This window comes from Netta rufina, assembly GCF_964035555.1.
Source record: "Netta rufina genome assembly, chromosome: 13".
Taxonomy (NCBI): Eukaryota; Metazoa; Chordata; class Aves; order Anseriformes; family Anatidae; genus Netta; species Netta rufina.
In genome coordinates this window covers 12,417,765-12,437,705 of record NC_140136.1, presented here as the reverse complement: position 1 = coordinate 12,437,705, position 19,941 = coordinate 12,417,765, and the positions used below count along the sequence as shown (strand labels likewise).

The following is a 19,941-nucleotide window of genomic DNA, read 5'->3' as shown; positions in this document are numbered from 1 at the left end:
TTAGTCTTATCTTCAGATGTGGAACATCTGTGCTTCAGCTAACAGGCTACCTTTGTAATTACTAGGGTAGTTCTGTTTTTGTTCAGGAATGATTAAGAGGGTAGATCTGCATTTGAATTCTTTTTTTTTTTTTTGGGGGGGGGAATTCTAAATTTATGCAAGGCTTGCAAATTATAACAGGGAAAATTTGCTTGTGCTTTCATTCTTTTGTGTGGAGAATGTGGCTCTTATGTTTACATTCTGATGTTTTGGTTAAAGATTAAACGTTTTAGTGAATAAAGGTTTTAGAAAACGGGGGTGTAACAAATAAAAATCCCTGGAGGACTAAAAAAATGTGAAGGTAAGGAGGTAAGGGAAGGGATAGCGCAGAAGAGATGAGTGAAACAAGTTTGTCTACCAAGCACTATTTTTAAACCTGTTGGTGGAATTTCCCAGCCGCCATGGGTTACGCTGTAGTGCAAAAGAATCTCCTGGCTTCTTGGAGCGTAGCTGGCCTTCTTCTATTCAGCTGATGCTACTCTGAAGCTAAGGAACAGAGCTAACAATAGAATGCTGGGGCATGATTTAAGTCTTGAAATAAGAATTAAATTGTTTCACTAGAAAGGCAGATGGTAGCCTTCAGCTCTGTGATGAAGCGTTAAGAAGCATTGCCCGCACAAATTGCATTTTACTGAGTAGACATAGCAATCTTGACAAGAGTAACTTGTAAGGTCTGGAAAAGTGTAATCCTTTCTGATCCTCTTGAAAGAAAGGAATTTTGGAGTTGTTACAGTACAGATTTATGGGGTGCTGCCTTGAAGTAAAGGCTGGTTTTGAGAATCTCTGTAACGTTTAGCTCAGAACTCTGTGTTCTAAAACTTCTGTCTTGAGTCAGACCAACTGTTTGATTTTATCCTTGAGTGATTATCTTCTAGTCATTGCTTGAGTTGCTTTTTTCATTAGGTGCTACTGACATCAGATAAAGCTGCAGCCAACTTCTCGGACCGTTCCTTGTTAAAGAACCTTGGTCACTGGCTGGGAATGATTACACTGGCTAAAAATAAGCCCATCTTGCACACGGTGAGCTTCTGTTTTGCTTGATACAAACCGTTATGTTGTTAGGCAGCAGCAGCATAGGCTGTTTGGGAAGTTAAATCAGCAAGATGAAGGAAGTAATTCTATGTAAAAACACATGTATGTAAATCTTTGTTCAAAAGAACAACTGCTCCTTAGCAGTCTGTAAAATTGAAGGACTGTCTTGAGTCAAGTTTGCCATTATATCCTGTAAGGAAATAGCATGTAAGTGGTATTTTTGTGGTGTCTTGGTGTTTTTTCTGCCCTCTTCCACTTATCACTTGTTGATGGTATCTTTCAGGATTTGGATGTGAAATCGCTGCTACTGGAAGCATATGTTAAGGGACAGCAGGAATTGCTTTATGTAGTACCATTTGTTGCCAAAGTCTTAGAATCCAGTGTCAGGAGTGTGGTAAGTGACTTTGTGCTGGCACAGTTATTGTTTGACTGGCAAGATAAGCATTTCAGAAATTAACTTTTATTTTTACAAAGTGAAAGCTAATGAAATTTTATAGAGGGGGAGAAGAGAGATCGGGGCTTGAAGTGTGAGTTCTGCTCAAGTGAGAGAAAGTACGTGGGTTGTGCAGCTTTTTGCAGTTAAAAAAATGTTGGCTGAACCGAATTGCAGTATCCCCAAACAGAACTCCACTGAGAAATGGATGGATGCCGAAGCCATTGGAGGGGTTCTAGGATCTGTTTACTTCCCTCTGCACTTGATATGCCCCTCCTGTCCCTGATCAGCTCCTCTCTGTTTTGCTTAGCTGAACAGCTGATTGCAGAAGTACCAAGTCTTTGTTTTTCCAGTTCAGTGTTCAGCTTGCTTCTTGATCTAGTTTCACTCAGAATTATAAATTCAGCCCTAATTACAGCTCTACAAACTGCAGTTTTCAATATACACACATAACTGTGCTTCAAAAATTCCCAGTTAGAAATTAACTAAGCCATTCAAGAATTTTTGTGTAATGCTGCTCCATTTTCTCTTGCAGGTCTTCAGGCCTCCAAACCCATGGACGATGGCCATTATGAATGTTTTAGCTGAGCTACATCAAGAACATGACCTAAAAGTAAACATCTTTCTTTTCTATACCTACTGAGCATGAGGTTTCCCTGACATAGCAGTAAAGATAGATTCTGTGTGGGACCAAATTTCACTTCTTGCTTTAGTGTGGGGAAAGCTGGGCATTACTAACTTAGTAGAACTTGGATGAAACTCTACTACTGTGAGGCTAGTGTGCATGTGCAAGATGCCTGTTTAATCCTCAGTCACTATCCAAGTCTTTAAAAAAGAAAAAAATGGGGTGGGGAGATCAGTGGGTTAGGCTGGGAAACTTGGTAGTTGAGCTGCCAATAAATATTTCAGGGTTGTTTCCTTGTGACATAACCTAAACTAGATTTGTTGTACAGTTGAATCTAAAGTTTGAGATTGAAGTGCTCTGCAAGAATCTTGCATTAGACATCAATGAGTTGAAACCTGGAAGTCTCCTGAAAGACAAGGATCGCCTGAAAAATCTGGATGAGCAGCTCTCTGCTCCAAAGAAAGATGTGAAGCAGCCAGAAGAGCTACCACCCATCACAACAACTAGTAAGTACATTCCAGGTAGAACTCAGAACCACACTGTACAAGTTTTAATAAACACAGGTTATGCTATTGCAGAGAAGAATGTGAAGCCATGTACCCTGTCGTAATATTGCTGAGTGCTTAAGAACACTTGAATGTTCCTGTAATAGATGCAGGCATACAGAAAGAACTTGGAGGTGGGAAAGGAATAGAAGCCATCCTGAGGACTAATTTTGCATGTGCTGTGTGTAACTGTCCTTCAGAAGGGACCGGAAGCAGGGAGATCTGTGAATGAGATAGCAGAGTTTAAACTACGCTGTATAAAGCAGCTCTGCTAAGATGTACTGAAGTTAGTTTGGTACTACTCATTGCAGAAATGGGAAAAAAAGTTACCTTTAGGAGGCTTCATGAATAAACTGCAAACTTTTGTTTCTTAATCAGTTTCTGATTTAAATTAGAGGTATATGCTTCCACTATAACCACTCTCAGTAATGCTTCAATATAAACATTTTTGTGTTCTATAGCTGCTTCTACAACTCCAGCTACCAGCACCACTTGTACAGCCACGGTTCCTCCACAGCCCCAGTACAGTTACCATGACATCAACGTTTATTCTTTAGGAGGGTTGGCTCCACACATTACCTTAAATCCTACGGTAAGTGTTAGAGCTGGTAGAAGTTCAAACAATTTTGTAGAGTATTGCTTCTCAGAAGTAATGAGGAGGATGAACGCTAACAAATAACCAGATGGAAAATTTGGGAAGTTATTAGTATTAACTATTAGTTACTAGATTCTCAAGTTTCACTGTGACATATGTTAATTCCTAATTTAATTCTAGCAATAAATGTGAGTTGGGGTAGTTACTCACAGGACTTCAGCTTAAGGAGAGCTTCCTTGGTCTTTTTTTACCAGTCAGTGTTCAGCTGCAGCTTTGGAAGAAAGCGTGGCAAGCGTTGCAGTTTCGGAATTATCAAATAGATTTTGTAATAACTGCAAGTGGAACACAAGTGCCACACTGTATGTGATCTGTGACAGTATAGTTAAAAATGGTTTGAAAAATGTGACTATCTAGAGTAGATGATATTCTGGTGTACTCTTCTAACGTAACATTCCTAACCCTCCTCCAGATCCCGCTGTTCCAGGCCCACCCCCAGCTGAAGCAGTGCGTGCGGCAGGCGATTGAGCGAGCAGTGCAAGAGCTCGTCCATCCCGTGGTCGATCGGTCCATCAAGATTGCCATGACGACGTGCGAACAGATAGTCAGGAAGGACTTCGCGCTGGATTCGGAGGAGTCGCGGATGCGTGTGGCCGCACACCATATGATGCGGAACCTGACTGCCGGGATGGCCATGATTACCTGCAGGGAACCTTTGCTCATGAGCATAGCTACCAACCTGAAGAACAGCTTTGCTACTGCGCTGAGGGTAAGAGTCACGTTGTGTCAGAAGCTTATTTCCAACCTCACAGGAAGTGTAGACACACAGCATTAGCAAATCAGTCCTCTTAAGCGTAGATTTCTTCATTAACATTACATGGCTTAACTAGTGTGGAGATTAATTTAGCAGACAAGTCTCATGACTTGAGGAATTACAATGGGCAAAACTGCTTACAGCTCGTGTGGTGTAGTCTTCAACCTGAAAGGTGGGCATCATAACATCGCCTGCGAGCTCCCTGAGCTGTTCACATGTGCTGTTGAGTTTGATCACATCATGGAAGCTTTGAAGTGCTTATCTTCCCATGGCTTTTGAGATAGAAAAGCTAGAATGGGGAGGATTGAGTTGATTCTGGGCCTTTCTGGTGATGGGTTGTCTCAGTACGCTTGTCTGCTTCAGGTAGATTTCACTCAGTTCTGCTGTTAGCAGATTAGTAGTTAAGATTGTCCTCAACAGCTAGCATTTTTAGAGGACATTTTCAAGTCTTTTGGCAAACAAGAAAAGTTGGAGTCAAAGAGGTAACTTTCCACTCCTGGCGAAATGGAATATGATTCATGAACTGCTGGTCAGAACCCAGAAGACTTATGCTTGCAATCAGTGTCACAACAGACACAGCAGAATATCTTGGAAAGATCAAGACTTCACTATGCTTTCAGGGATTAAAAAGAAGCTGAAGGACTGCCTACCTCTTAAGGGTGTGTCACTATTGCCCATTTCATGGGGAACGAAAGTGGGAAGGTCCTTTTGCAATGGAATTGCTCACTTGCATGATAAAACCTGCCCTCTTGAGCCAGTTAAAGGTCTGAAGGGCGTACAGAGCATTTATACGTATGGGATGGATAGTCTGCCTCAAACCCTGTTGACCCTTCATATTCAGAGCATTAAGCAACCTGACTGGTGAGATCAAGAGCTGGTTGTGTCCTCTTAAGCATCAAGCTTGGGCTATGGATGATGTAGCACAGCCGTATGACAAGTTCATGACCCAAGCTATCAATATTAAACACAAATTAAGGTTGGGATAGGTCTGCTTTAATGTGAGAGCTGAGCCAGGGGCTGCTGTTAGCACCTTCATTAATTAATCAGAGTTTGGCTGTCAAGCAAATAACCATAAGAAAAAGAACCTCTGTTAAGAGGGGCATAAATATTTTGGTTCAGATTCATCAGATCTGACCACAGTTCAGACAGGGAGGCAATTGGAGAAATGCTACGGTGGTTTTGTATGTGGTTTGTAGGGTATTGTATGCTTGCAAGATGTAGTGAATTATGAAAACGTAGCAATGTAATAGTCCCTTAAAGATGTATGGTATTGATACAGGTCCAGCTGTAATCCAAGGAAGCTTTCTTATGACATTATTACACAGCACACTGTGTTGCAGAAATGCTGTACAAGGCATCTTAAAAATTCACATCTAGCTTACCGCACGCAGTGCGTTAATGAGGCAAGGACTCCTTTTATTTGAAGGAAACGGTGTAGTTTTCAGAAATTAATGAAGTAAGGTAGGTCTTAATGGGAAAGGAAATCCAAGGAGATTGGAGAGTGCATTTATACGTGTATTCCAATGGAAGTTGCTGCTTTGCACCCTGGAAAAGAAGTCCATCTGTTCAGTTTTCACATAAAGCAGACTCCCGGGGAAATGAAAAATATCAGAAAGGGAACCCACTGAAAAAATGCTTGGGATTACTGTTTTGCGTTGAGGCACCCTTATATCTTCTGATTACAACCTCGGAGGTGGAAAAACCTTTAGGCCTTGGTGCAAGGGTTTCTCTTCCTGTATTAGGATCTGTTGTAGGAGCTTCAGTCAGACTCTGGAGGTAGGCTGGTGGGAAGGAAGGGGAACCTCCTGCTGTTTTGTTCCTTGTTGAACGTCTTCACTGTCTTCTTGCCTACATGTTTTATTCAAAGCTATGCAAAAACAAATTTATTATTGAGTATTCTGTGCCAAGACAGCACATTTCTAAGAGCATTTCTTCTTAGGAGCATTTCTTCTTTGTGCTGGCATTCTGTATGTGCAGTGGTGCAGATTTTGTGACTGGCTACGTACAGTGAAAATGTACAGCTTTCACTGATTGTCCTGCTTTTCAATAGGCAGCCTCCCCACAACAGAGGGACATGATGGAGCAAGCAGCTGCCCAGCTAGCACAGGATAACTGCGAGCTAGCGTGCTGCTTTATCCAGAAGACAGCTGTGGAAAAGGCAGGCCCTGAAATGGACAAGAGGCTAGCAACTGTAAGTATGGGAGTGCTGCCTTTGAAAGGTTTTTATACGTGTTCGTATGCATCCAGACTGTGTCTCAAATCCAGTGTTTGGCTTTCTTCCCCAGGAATTTGAGCTCAGAAAACATGCTAGACAAGAGGGTCGTCGGTACTGTGATCCTGTTGTGTTAACTTACCAAGCTGAACGGATGCCAGAACAGATCAGGTTAAAGGTGAGGATATTAACTGAGCCACCTGCCGATGCTGCTCTTCCTCTCCTGATAACGAAGAATGGTTGATGCAGCTTCAGCCGAGCAATTCTGCATGGTCTAAGAGCGGAGCTGCTGTTAGCTTGATTAGTAACGGAAACACATTCATACACTGTTCCAGAATAAGTGTTCATATCTTCTTCCTCAATTCCCTGAGGAAGTTAAATCTTTCCCACTCTGCTGTTCCTTACATTTTAAAGATCACTGGTCTGTTTTGTTGTCTCCTATATACTTCCTTCCTTTTAAAGGGCATACTTTGTGCTTTCAGAGCATTTCTCTTATGCTTCTGAGAAGCGTGAGGCCAGTATTCAGTTCTTTCTGTTTCTGGGAATGAGTTGCAGTTGTCAAAGAAAATCCTCTGGTTAGGTGGTGTGCCAGGAGGGATATGGCCTCCGTGCAGGGCAGCAGAACCTTACTTCCTGATGTCTAGGTCACTCTATTTATGAATGTGTCAGAGCAGCTACCTGTTACACAAACAAGTAGCCCTTGTTCCTTACTGTTACGGTGCTTAGCAGTGAGATTAATGCCTTTTCTTTTTATTGCAAAGGTTGGAGGTGTGGACCCAAAACAGCTGGCTGTTTACGAAGAGTTTGCACGCAATGTCCCTGGCTTCTTGCCTACCAATGACTTAACTCAGCCTACGGGATTCTTGGCTCAGCCTATGAAGGTAGAGATTTCTAATTAGGTTGAGTACCATGGCCCTTTTGGTGAACGCTGCAGAACTTGTGTCCTTTGATGGAAGGCTAGTAAAAATCGGGCATTTGTATTGCTTGGGAATACTGGTTGAAAGGTTTGTTCGTTTTAAAGTTAAACCAATGGCAATGTAAAGCTGTTCTTACACCCAGTCTTAGTTATTGTTGGTTTTTTTTGTAACATAGATTGGGACACCATATTTGTTACTGTTTTTCTAACATAGACTGCAACATCATCTTCAACTTAGTAATATTATTTCTGGTTTTAAATAGTGAAAAGTGTTGTTCGGAGTTCAGGTTACTTTTGGGGAAGGTCATGTATGGCAAGCACTGATTTTGAGATTACAAGTACTGCTAAAATTGTTTCCTAGTTATTTCTACAGCTCAATTTACCCATGTTTGTGTGTTTAAAATGCCAGCATAACCAACCATATTACTGTAGAAAACTACATTCTGGGCACTATGATTTCTGAAACAGAAGAGAAGAGCAGTGTTTGTTTCAAAATACGGTCCTTGTGAAAATCACTCATTCCCACCTTCTCTTAAGCAGCAAGCTTGGGCTACAGACGATGTGGCACAAATCTATGACAAGTGTATGACAGAACTGGAGCAACACCTGCAGTCCATTCCACATACCCTGGCCATGAATCCTCAGGCTCAAGCACTGCGCAGCCTCTTGGAGGCCGTAGTAGTGGCTCGTAACTCCCGTGATGCTATCGCTGCGCTTGGGCTGCTGCAGAAGGTGAGTGTTAACAATTGTCCTGTTACAGCTCACCTCAGGTTTATTGCTCACTGGTTGTAGATTGACTTGTGGTGACTGCGTATCCTCATGCATCCTGCGGAGCTTGCTTGGTGAATGGTACTAAACAACCTCCCTCTTCGGAAATTCAGTGAATAAAGCTGGAGGAGGGCTGGGTTGTTCTCTTGGTACAATACGTGTTCTGGCCAAGGTGCTGCAGGAAGAAGTGGGTACAGTATCCTGAGATTTAGGGGAGTTTTGCCCAGATGCAGCAAGTAGAGAGCTGTTACAGTCAAGAATAGTTTCTGATTTCAGGACGGAGTCTAATAAGACACTCGAATTGCTACTTGAACTACCTTGTATTGAACGTTGTACTGGTTTTATAGCAGTGCACTTCTGCTTTGTATTTTGCAGTAACTAAGTACGTGCTCATCTAGCTGCTCACTCACTCCACTTTTGTGGGACAGGGAAAAAATAAAGGGAAAGCAAAATGACTTGTGCACTGAGTTAATGATGGCTTAATAGGGAAAGCAAAAGCTGTGTGCACAAACAAAGCAAAAAAAAATAAATCTCTTCGTCCCATCAGCACGCAGATGGTTAGCCACTTCCTGGAAAGCAGGGCCTCAGTGAGCGTACTGCTTGCTTGGGAAGACAAACATCATAACCGTGAATGTCTCCCCCTAATCATCCTTTCCCTAAGCTTTTATTTTAGAGCATGATGTCATACATCATGGAATATTCCTCTGGTCAGTTGATGCCAGCTCTGCTGGCTGTGTACCTTTCCAGTCTCTTGCGCACTCCCAGCCTACTCACTCTGGGGGGTGCAGAGTGGGAAAGAGAAAGCCGTGGTGCTCTGCACAGACTGTTCAGCAACTGCCAAAACGTTGTTGTCAACACTGTTTCAGCAACAAATCCAAAACACAGCACCATACGGGCTGCTCTGAAGAAAACTAACTCCGTCCCAGCCAGAGCTAGTAAACTACCAGCTGGGGAGCGTTGCAGTGAGCTCTGTGACATGAACTGGCACCAAAGTCTGTGTAGTAACTAGTGCAGAACACAGTGACAGATGCAGAGGAAGATCTGTTTGAGAACAGTAGAAAGACAATGAGCCGTCTGCATGAGGATCCAAGAGCAGTGGCAAAATAAAAGTAACTGGAAGCTGGAAACCATTTCAGTGGAAGCTCTGTATTCCTGACTTAGTCGGGACTAAATCCTTCAAATAGGTACCAACACTAAGACTTGGACAGAGATGAATTTGCTTTCCCCTGTAAAGGACTTCCATTTCATATAGATTACCACAGGTGCATCAGAGCACTGCAGCTCTTTGTCTAAAGAATCTGGAAGGAGTCCTCTGTCAAGTTCTGCGTGTCCTCTTTCATGTGGCTTTCCATGAGCCATGTGTAGAACAGCTTTGACTTTGACTCGCAGAAGCTGCAGCACAAACTGATGCGGTTTTTCATACTGCTTGAGTGCGTATATAAAGCCAGTGGGCCATAGTGAGACCGTGGGCTTGTTTGTGGTAGGACAGCCATGTACAGGGAACGTGGAGATGCCACAACAGCTGGTAAAATCTCAGTTTTATTAGCAGGGTCAGTGCAATGACTAAACTGTAGCTTTTTATGTAACTGCCGAATCTTCTGGGGGTAGGTGCTGCTGATCTGGTTTGTGTAAGATTTGGAAGCGGACTTGGTTTTTCCTCTGCTAACAGGTTGCATCTGTTCTAGGCTGTAGAGGGCTTACTGGATGCCACCAGTGGGGCAGATGCTGACCTCCTGCTGCGCTACCGTGAGTGTCATCTGCTTGTGCTGAAGGCTCTGCAGGACGGTCGTGCATATGGATCTCCGTGGTGTAATAAACAGATTACTAGGTCAGTTATGAGACAACATGAGGATGGATGCAGCTTTCCTCATCTTTTGGGAGTTACTGTATTATTTTTGAATCACTTGTTAATATTTTGCACTGATGCAGCTCGGACAGAAAAGTAATCTTTTTAACGTTAAAAGTAATGAGATGTCTTGTTAATGCAGCTTCCTCCTAGAACATGGCAGGATTCTTTCATAGGGTGAAGCATTGGAGGTGCTCTGTTTTTTCCTCATTTATACAGAACCTCTCTACGTGCAGTCACAAACTAGATGACAATGGTGTATGCCCGCAGCAGAAGCACTAGTGCTTTAGAAGCTATGCCACTTTGTGCTCAGAAGAAAAGCTTCTTATACTGAATAGACTGAAGCTCTGGGAGGGCTGTTCTGGCCAGTAGTGCAGGGCAGCAAGTGCTTGAGACTCGACTGTTCCTGAACTGAAATGTTACATTAAATAATCCTCCAGAAGAGGCTTCTTTTGGAGCTAAGTAGTGGATTGTGGAGATTCTCTAGTGTTAGATTTGTGTTGCTTCACTTAAACTCTGTAGTTTGAGTACACTTGTGAAAAGAAGTCAAATTCTTCCAGGTGCCTGATTGAATGCAGGGATGAGTACAAGTACAACGTGGAAGCTGTGGAGCTGCTAATCCGCAATCACCTTGTTAACATGCAGCAGTACGATCTTCACTTGGCTCAGGTAAAGAGAACATGCATTCTTGGAGGGGAAGAGTTACAGCCACTTCTTCCTAAGACTTGTGGTTGAACTTCAGCCTTAATGCCTTTTTCTTTCTGGCAGTCAATGGAGAACGGCTTGAACTACATGGCTGTGGCATTCGCCATGCAGTTGGTAAAGATCCTGTTGGTGGACGAGAGAAGTGTCGCGCATGTTACAGAGGCAGACCTGTTCCACACGATCGAGACACTTATGAGGATTAACGCTCATTCCAGAGGAAACGCCCCAGAAGGGTGAGATTGAAATACTGTGCAGTATATTACTTATCTTGTATGCTCACTTATGGTTTGAAATGTTATCTAGATAATGTCTTGTATCACTAAATCATACAGCTTTAAACTTCCTCTGTGGCTGCAGTCTAGTGTTAGCTGAAATGGTTTTGTTGTTCTAATGACATGCTAACGTAATTGCTCAGATTTTTGGTCAAAATAGAGGCTGCTGAATGCTTGCACAGGAAAATTTCTGTGCACTGTGCTCCAAAGTACCGTGGTACTGTGAGAAACTTGCTTGAATTCCTGCTTTATTTCAAATTCAGGCAATATTGTGTTATCTTTTAAAATTTTTAATTTCTTTGTTTATCACAAGCAATTCATCAAATTGGATAACCTTTTTGGTTTCTTCAGTCAGAGCCTACAAAGGAAACATCCACTGATCTCACATGACAAATGTTCCACATAGGATATGGAAACACAACTCCAGTGTATTGCTTTTTTTCAGAGCTTGCGTGATTTCAGTGTTTTGTCTTTCCTCATAAATGTCTGCTTTCAGGACATAGTCTACTGTTCCAGTGAGGACTGGAAGATCAAAAAAAAAAAAAAATGCGCTGTGTTTGTGAAATTTGCTTTCATTTAAACATACTTGATTGAGCTTTCTGTTCTTGTACCCTCTCAGGACAGGGAGAAAGAATTTTAACCCAGCTCTTGCTCTGATCTGTTGCATTAGATTACCCCAGCTGATGGAAGTGGTCCGATCAAATTATGAAGCCATGATTGACCGTGCTCACGGAGGTCCCAATTTCATGATGCATTCTGGAATTTCCCAAGCCTCTGAGTATGATGATCCACCAGGTCTGAGGGAGAAGGCAGAATACCTGCTGAGGGAGTGGGTGAACCTCTACCATTCGGCTGCAGCGGGCCGCGACAGTACCAAAGCGTTCTCTGCGTTTGTTGGACAGGTAGAGCTTTTGGAAAGAAAGGTGCTTTTTATTCAACATAAGTAGGGTGTGATGCCCTCCGTTCTAAAGCAGTGTAATAACCAATGCTAGACATCCTTTTGAAACTGACTATCAAAGTTCTGTCTTCCTTTGAAGTTCTGTAGAAACCCTTCAGCAGATAAGGTTCTTCTTTAGGTACTCTGGCAACAAGCTGTCAGTTCAAACCATAAATACTGGGATAAGTCATGTAGGATAAAGAATTCAAGTGAGGTAGCTGTTGGCAGCAGTTCTTACATGCTCTGTGTAATGAAGCTTGTCTAATGTTGCTCCTTATAAGTAAGAATAAAAGCTCTTGATGGCCTACAGACGTAAATCACTAGTAGAGATGCAAGTGAGTTGTTTCAGCCCATGTGAACAAGGGGAATCCTTTATCTAACTGGAGTCATTGGAGAGGAGAAACTTGAAAAATCATTAGCTGGAGTGGCACCTAAATTTAAACAGCCAGCCCCTCCAGCATTTTTGCTCCAGAGCATCTTAACAGAACAGCACACACCTACCATCCAGGTGTGACTGAGAAGAGATGCACTCAGTAACCCAGCACGTGGGGTAACAAACTACCTTCAGTCATCTTCCCAAAAACATGTTCCTAGCAGCTCCTTGATTGCAGCTGCAAGGAAGCACCCATTTTGTTCTATTTTTATTTGGTTCTGTTTTAAATTTTGGTGCTACTACCACGGACATGCCAGATTTTGCCAACAATCAAAAGCAGTTCAAGCTATGTAGTATGCATAAAGATCTTGACTGATGCAATGATTGTTTTTTTTTTTTTTTTTGCTTAGTTTCCTTGTGTTGGTCTGATTCCTCCTGCATAGTCTTTTCTAAATGTTTTAATGGATCCTGTGTTATTACTGGCTTCTTAAATTTTTTCCTCTGTTAGGTCCCAGGTCCCATTTCATTTCGACCTGTTTTTGTACCATGAAGTATGCTCAAACTATACTTCAATATAGTATAGTCGTAATACTCAGTGCGCTTTTGCCCTGCTTCACTCTTTTGCCATGTGTGCTTACCTTCTGTAAGTTTAACCAAAATATATGAAACTGCAGTATTTATAATTTTTTTCCTTGCAGGTGACAGATGTGGGTTTTAAAGAAGTGTTTTATAATAATTGCATTAAACAAAGTTTTTATTACTGGACATTAAATGACTTAACACCTCTTAGAGGAGCCAGATTGCTTTCTTTCTGTTAGCTCTTAGAGCAAGAAGGCGCATACAGCTTTCAAGGCAAATACATGAATTGCCTTTTATTAATAATATATAAAAAAAAAAAGGCTCCCCAGAAATATTAGAAGTTCTCTGAGTCAGTGATTGTGCTGTTCATATAGCTTCATGTTTGTGCAGTAGGAGTTCGGAAGCGAGATGCTTTACACAAAACCCGGAGGCTTCCTGTAGTTCAGTTTTGGTTTAATTTTGATGGCTTTAATGCTGTGGGTAACAGGTCTCTTTTGATGTGTAGTATTAAAAAACAATCCCTGAAAAAGGGCCAAAAAAAAAAAAGCCACCATACCCAGCCATTCTCTTCATGTTATGTTCCTGTAAAGAAAGCTTATTATCCAGATGCAGTTAGCTCCTCCAGAGTGTTGCTACGTGACAGCATGATGCTTACTGAGCAGCTAGCTGAACTCTGCCCTTCCCACAGCTTGTTACCTCTGTGTGGGCTCCTCGAGGCCTGGCCGACCAAACTGCTGCTGCCTCTTACCTGCTTTGTGCAAGGTTGAGTGCTGGTAGCAGAACTGATACTGAAGCAGGCTTCTCAGCTCTGCTGTTGAGGGAAAAGATTTAGGATCAAAAGATTATTTGGGAGTAAATGTGCTAGAATTGTGGTGCCACCACCAAGTTGTGTTGAAAACTTTCAGCTTAGGGAAGAGTAGTGGAGATGGCTTGCTACTTAGCACATGAGAGCATGGTAAAAATTAATTCTCCAGGTAAGGTGGATACCATGTAAAGCATTTGTTGTTTGAAATAATTTGTAAAATGAACTTGTTGCATTTATGGTTCTGAGGGTTTTTCCTTTCCCTGATAGATGCACCAGCAAGGAATCCTGAAAACGGATGACCTGATCACCCGCTTTTTCCGTCTTTGCACCGAAATGTGTGTTGAAATCAGCTATCGTGCTCAGGCTGAGCAACAGCACAACCCTGCTGCCAACCCCACTATGATTCGAGCCAAGTGCTACCACAATCTGGATGCCTTTGTGCGACTTATTGCACTGCTGGTGAAACACTCTGGAGAGGCAACCAACACTGTTACAAAGATCAACCTCCTGAACAAGGTTGTGAACCGTTTTTGTTGTCCTTGCAGTTAAAGTGCATAATGGTGTTTGCCTTTGCTGATGTGAAGCGTAGACTTAACGTGGGCTACTGATAAAATACCAGATGAGGACTTGAATGCTTGAATGTGTTGGTCATTGAACTGATAAATGGGGTGGAATATCAGGATGCCAAGTTGCTTTCTCATTCACAAAGATTTCTATCAAACCTGAAAGTCACCTTTGTACCTTGAAATGGAAAAGTCAGCTACTAGGTCTTGAGCTGATGTTCTGAGCCATTAGGAACTGTGGTTTGATGTTGGTAATTTCCTGGGTCCTGCCTTTTTTTTGTTTTTTTATTTTTGAGGGCCTTCCCTATATACTTCTACACTATTTGGCTTATAGCTAGGTGGTCATAGGTAGCAAAGACCTTTCAACAGTGCTCAGTCAACTGTTGTGATCTACACAACAGCAACGTGTAGTGCTTGGGGACTGCTGATATGGACTGTAGTATTAACTTGGAACTGGAATTTTTGCTTTTTATTAGAGCTGATTTCTTCTGATGGTTAACGCGTTTGTGTGACATGACCCAAAAAGTAATTCTTGCCATTGCCACTGAAATATGTCGATCTCTTCAGGTCCTTGGTATTGTGGTGGGAGTTCTTCTGCAAGACCACGATGTTCGGCAGAGTGAGTTTCAGCAGCTTCCTTACCATCGCATCTTCATCATGTTGCTGTTGGAATTAAATGCTCCTGAGCATGTGCTGGAAACCATCAACTTCCAGACACTCACAGCTTTCTGGTACGTATTTGAGAGTGGCCACAGTGCTCATCTTTTCCGGGTAGGGTCAAGATTTTTCACCTGAAGGCTGATCTTGACTGTTCCTTTGTGGTGGCTTAATCACATTCAGAATAACTGGTTCTCCTATAGACTGTCCACTTGCTTGTTTTTAAGGAAAATCACTGGTAAAACCAAGATGCTAAAATGCCTTGCTTTTAGGGCTGTGTTTGTTTTCTCTCAATGTTATGAAAAGCAATCTTATTGCTGTGCACTTCTAACCTGCTCTAACTTTTCTTTCAGTAACACATTTCACATCCTGAGGCCTACAAAAGCTCCAGGTTTTGTTTATGCCTGGCTGGAACTGATCTCCCACCGGATATTTATTGCAAGAATGCTGGCACATACACCACAGCAGAAGGTGTGGCTGCAATTTATCTTTTCTGAATTAAAAAGCTCACGCAGAAGGATGCCTATCTGGTGTGATGCTGTTTCACATCTCTTGAAGTGCACTAGCATGGCTGTTCTGTTTGTGTTGTCTTCCATATTCATAGTAACCTAACTGCATGGAGGAGAGGCTGTATGTCAGTAAAGTATTGAGTAGAGGGTGATTGGAATTTAATAAACATGACTGCCAGGTCTGGAAGAGCTCTGTAGTCTAGACTTCATACTGTCATCTCAGTATGGTGTGTTGAGTGTTTGGGAAGCACCCATAGCATGTCGCGTGCAGCTGAGCTCCTTGAAATGAGCGGTGCTGCTGTCACTGATAGAACTAGCAGTAGGACTTAACTTGGGGTCCAGGCTGATATGAACACCAACCTAATTATGGCTTTGAACTTAAAAATGGCTGTTCTTTGTTGCACGTTTACTATCTGCTGTTTTTTTTCTTGACAGGGTTGGCCTATGTATGCCCAGTTACTGATCGATCTTTTCAAGTACTTGGCTCCTTTCCTCAGAAACGTGGAACTCACCAAACCTATGCAAATTCTTTACAAGGTAAAAAATATATATCAGCTAATAGATGCTATTTCCAACCAAAGCCTGAAAACAGAGTTGAATTGGAATGGAAAACATACTCTGGTAGCAAAATAGCATTTACTGTTCTTTCACGGAATATTTCTTAGTTAAATACAGATCTGTCATGAGACAGAAACAGGCTACCTGCCTAGATTGGTGTCTTTCTGTTAATGTTAACTGTATGACACAGATGATTTTGCAAGCTCTTGGGCAGGTTTCAACAATTAGGAACCTCTTTTATAGCCACTCTATTTGGTTTTGCAGGGCACTCTGCGTGTGTTGCTGGTCTTGTTGCATGATTTCCCAGAATTTCTTTGTGACTACCACTATGGGTTCTGTGATGTGATCCCACCCAACTGTATTCAGCTAAGGAATCTGATCCTGAGTGCCTTCCCACGGAACATGAGGCTTCCAGACCCTTTCACCCCCAATCTAAAGGTAGGATTTATTTTCTTGAGGTTAGTAACGGGAAACTTTTATGCTCCAAATTCTTTTTATCCAGTTATTTTGGAACAGGCTGTGAACACTTCTTTTAACAGTTTAACTGATACTTGAATTAATGCAGCCATTCGCAATGTAAGCCACATAGCAGCTGGCAGAAATGCATTTTTTTAAAGCACGTAGGATTCAGTTATGTTTGTAATGCTCAATGTTTGACAGTTTCCATGCAGAGGCGGATGCAGTCCTCATCCTGTAGAACAGTGGTACGAAACTTGTTGCAGTTGGAAGCATAAAGCCTCCCTCCGCTGGCTTGACTTCACTAGTAACAGAAGATATTTAACTTTTCTGCAAAATCTGTGCAGATTCGGCCTGTAAGGACAGGGTGCTGAGGCTTGTGTGACCCAAGAAGTGTATCAATGAGATCCAAGCTTTTGTATGGAAGATGGGGGGGCTTTTCCTTTTGCAAAGGGAGACTGACTCCATGCCCCTCGGTTTGACTTGGCATGTGGTCTTGGAGCTAGGGCATCTTTATCATTTCACTATCTCATTTGTCACTGGAAAACAGACTACTTAAGCAGTCTTTGCAGTTTGGTTTGAAAGTCCAGCTAATAGTTCTTGTCTCAGTTCTGTTCAGCACGTGTTGAACAGTTCGTGCTCTGCAGGATGTGGGCGGGCTGTAGTTCAGTTCAGCAATTGTTAAAGAGTTACTGTGTCCAAGCACTAATCAGAAGTACTTTTTAATGAGAAACAGATGCTGTCATATCTTAAAATAATGAGATAAAACACTGTTCTGAAGCAAGCCTCTTGCATAATGAGGAGAGATTTTGAGAAGTGTTAATGCAATTAAATGTTTGGGCGTACGCCAGTGTCCTAATCATGGAATGATTGTGGCAGCATGAACTTTCTCACACTGCTTTGAAATTGCCCTGTTTTTTGTCTTTGAGTGATGCAGACTAATGGGAGCAAAGTGGCAACACTCTTTCAGCTAGCTCTTGCTGAGACTGAAGGCGGCTATTCTTGACCGACAGGGATGTTTTGTACTTTTTTCAACTACCAAACCGTCTTGAGTGTAGATGAGGGAGACTTGAAAGGCAGTGACTGAACTCCCCCGTGGCCTTCCCGCTTGAATTCTTCTGTCTTCCACTCTCTCTTCCCAGACAGTCACCTTTTAAGTTTGCTTATAGTGAGGTTATCTAAAGCTCCTGCTCATAGGAAAAAGCTATCACCAGCAGTAGCTGATGTAATAGCACTTACGTGTTGTTGTAATTTGTTCCTTTACAAATTGTTTATGCTTTAGCTGACTGGCTTTTCTCTTAACAGGTGGACATGTTAAGTGAAATTAATATTGCTCCACGAATACTCACCAATTTCACTGGAGTGATGCCACCACAGTTCAAGAAAGACTTGGATTCCTATCTCAAAACCCGTTCTCCAGTTACTTTTCTGTCTGACTTGCGCAGCAACTTACAAGTGAGTGGCTCGGTTCTGAGGATGCTGGATTTAATGAGTAGTGTGAGACAAATGATCTCGTTGGCTGAGTCACCTTCCTTCCTTGCAGGGATTATGTTGGTGTGTAGCAAGCATGTGTTCCAAACAGTAGAAAAGCCTCTGAAAATGCCATTCACTGAGTATTTCTTTCCCCAGCCTCCCAGCAGGGTTAAGTCTGTTAAGCAGTTTCATCGAAGGGCAACTTAAGAAAACAGGAGTGTTGACTTTAGGAACCCTAAAATGATCTAATTTAAGAGAAGTTGGTTTTATCTCTGTGAGCTGCCAAATGCTTATAGTGAGGTTATCTAAAGCTCTGACTCTTCTGCCTGCATGCTTCTAGTGTACAACCTCGCAAATCTTAGAGAAGAATGTAGTCAGAGTTGATTGTATCAAGCTTGCTTTTGTCCCGTACCACTGAGTGATAAAGAATTCTGTGGCTTGCATCACATGATTCCAGCGCTGTTTACACAGGCATTGTCTGATATTCAGCATTCTTTAACTCAATTGCAGTCTGGTTTAGAAACTAATTAAATTCTTACTCCAAGTGGTCATTAGTTCCTGAAGTCTGTGGATCTGCATGATAATGCTTTGGGGGTGTAGAAAAGACAAATTAGCTGAAGCCCAGCTCAGAGCTTTTAGCCAACTCCATGCATTTAATACATCACGAGGTATGGCTTACAACAGAATTCAGGACTGAGGTCAGACTTCCTTAGAAAATTGCTCCAATTCACACAAGCAGTGTGTATCTGAGGCAGTCTGTGGCACGGCTAGTGAATTCAGATTTGGTAAAGGCAATCTTTTTCTTTCAAGTAGGGAGTGCAAAAATTCTATGTCAAGTCTGTCAACACTTGGGTGCTTTTGAATGTATAACCGCTGTATTGCAAAAGGGAAAATGCCAGATTGAATTTGTGGGCATCTAACTGTGTTGTCTTCTGTATAACCAAGATGGTCTGGGTGCTGTTGTTGTACATGCTGTACCGTGGGTTACTGAAGGAACATAAAACGTTAATGCTTTTTGTATCTTTCCTATTAGGTATCAAATGAACCTGGCAACCGCTACAACATCCAGCTGATTAATGCACTGGTGCTCTACGTAGGTACTCAAGCTATTGCGCACATCCACAACAAAGGCAGCACACCGTCCATGAGCACCATTACCCACTCAGCGCACATGGACATCTTCCAGAATTTGGCTGTAGACCTGGACACTGAAGGTGAGCTGGGAATACTTGTAGTTCACGTCATTTCTAATTTAACAGCAGCTTGGTTGAGCTGTGGGAAATGCTGAAGATTTCATATAGCTGCTTGTGGATTCACAGTAAGTAGTGCTACATTAGAACACCGAACTCTGAATATGAGAGCAATATTAAAACCAAATGCTGAAAGTGTGCAAGGGAATGAGAGAACAGCTTAATGAAGAGGAATGGAATTCTTACTGCCCCGTCAGTGCAGGTTGATAGGGTTCTTTAGTTGTTCTTGTTTCTTGAACCTGTATAGGGCAGGCTCACAAACCTTAATCTTAAGCCCATGAGTTGTTTTAGTGTGTGTGTGGTGTGTAAGCAAAACCACTGATAGTTGCTGTTCCTCCTCTGCAGGTCGGTACCTCTTCTTGAATGCAATCGCCAACCAGCTGCGATATCCCAACAGTCACACCCACTACTTCAGTTGCACCATGCTTTACCTGTTTGCAGAGGCCAACACTGAGGCTATCCAGGAGCAGATCACTAGGTGAGAGGGAATTCAGCTTCCTGCTTTCCTTCCTTGTGTATTTCAGTTCTTTGTTGGTCTAACTGTTCTTGTTTTTGGATTCTAGGGTTCTCTTGGAACGACTGATTGTAAATAGACCTCATCCCTGGGGTCTCCTTATTACTTTCATTGAGCTGATAAAAAATCCAGCATTTAAATTCTGGAACCATGAGTTTGTTCACTGTGCTCCAGAAATTGAGAAGTGAGTATAACTTAACAACAAAACGACTCGAACAATATACCTGAAGCAGGGGCTGAGCTGTACCTTGAGCTTCTGGTGCTTTGTAGTGGAAGCACCCTTTGCTGCCATAATAGGAGGAAACACAACCTGAGAGCAGAATGTAAAGGGATTACTGGAAGTCAAGAGCAGGCTACTGTGAGATGCCTAAGTTTTCTTGTCCTGTGTGCATGGATGTTTGTTCCACAGTGAATTTTTAGGTTGCAAAGGGAGGAGATATTGGAGATGCTTTTAAAAGATTGTGGAAC

At 42.3% G+C, this 19,941-nt stretch overlaps 1 protein-coding gene across 5 annotated transcripts in view; it reads left to right on the top strand.

Moving 5' to 3' along the window:
• The window catches only part of CNOT1 (CCR4-NOT transcription complex subunit 1), a 58,004-nt gene that overhangs the window by 36,681 nt on the left and 1,382 nt on the right, over positions 1-19,941 (top strand). For 3 of the 5 annotated variants that reach the window (XM_084294588.1, XM_084294589.1, XM_084294587.1), the window contains exons 26-48: positions 943-1,059; positions 1,355-1,465; positions 2,040-2,117; positions 2,458-2,635; positions 3,136-3,266; positions 3,739-4,035; positions 6,131-6,271; positions 6,366-6,470; positions 7,054-7,173; positions 7,749-7,940; positions 9,662-9,804; positions 10,383-10,491; positions 10,591-10,760; positions 11,470-11,722; positions 13,761-14,009; positions 14,624-14,787; positions 15,067-15,184; positions 15,658-15,759; positions 16,045-16,218; positions 17,542-17,691; positions 18,743-18,923; positions 19,305-19,437; positions 19,523-19,657. In XM_084294588.1, the coding sequence (XP_084150714.1) occupies positions 943-1,059; positions 1,355-1,465; positions 2,040-2,117; positions 2,458-2,635; positions 3,136-3,266; positions 3,739-4,035; positions 6,131-6,271; positions 6,366-6,470; positions 7,054-7,173; positions 7,749-7,940; positions 9,662-9,804; positions 10,383-10,491; positions 10,591-10,760; positions 11,470-11,722; positions 13,761-14,009; positions 14,624-14,787; positions 15,067-15,184; positions 15,658-15,759; positions 16,045-16,218; positions 17,542-17,691; positions 18,743-18,923; positions 19,305-19,437; positions 19,523-19,657 (3,551 nt within the window). The remainder of the gene's footprint in view (positions 1-942; positions 1,060-1,354; positions 1,466-2,039; positions 2,118-2,457; positions 2,636-3,135; positions 3,267-3,738; positions 4,036-6,130; positions 6,272-6,365; positions 6,471-7,053; positions 7,174-7,748; positions 7,941-9,661; positions 9,805-10,382; positions 10,492-10,590; positions 10,761-11,469; positions 11,723-13,760; positions 14,010-14,623; positions 14,788-15,066; positions 15,185-15,657; positions 15,760-16,044; positions 16,219-17,541; positions 17,692-18,742; positions 18,924-19,304; positions 19,438-19,522; positions 19,658-19,941) is intronic. The other 2 variants (XM_084294591.1, XM_084294590.1) reach the window with 1 other exon arrangement.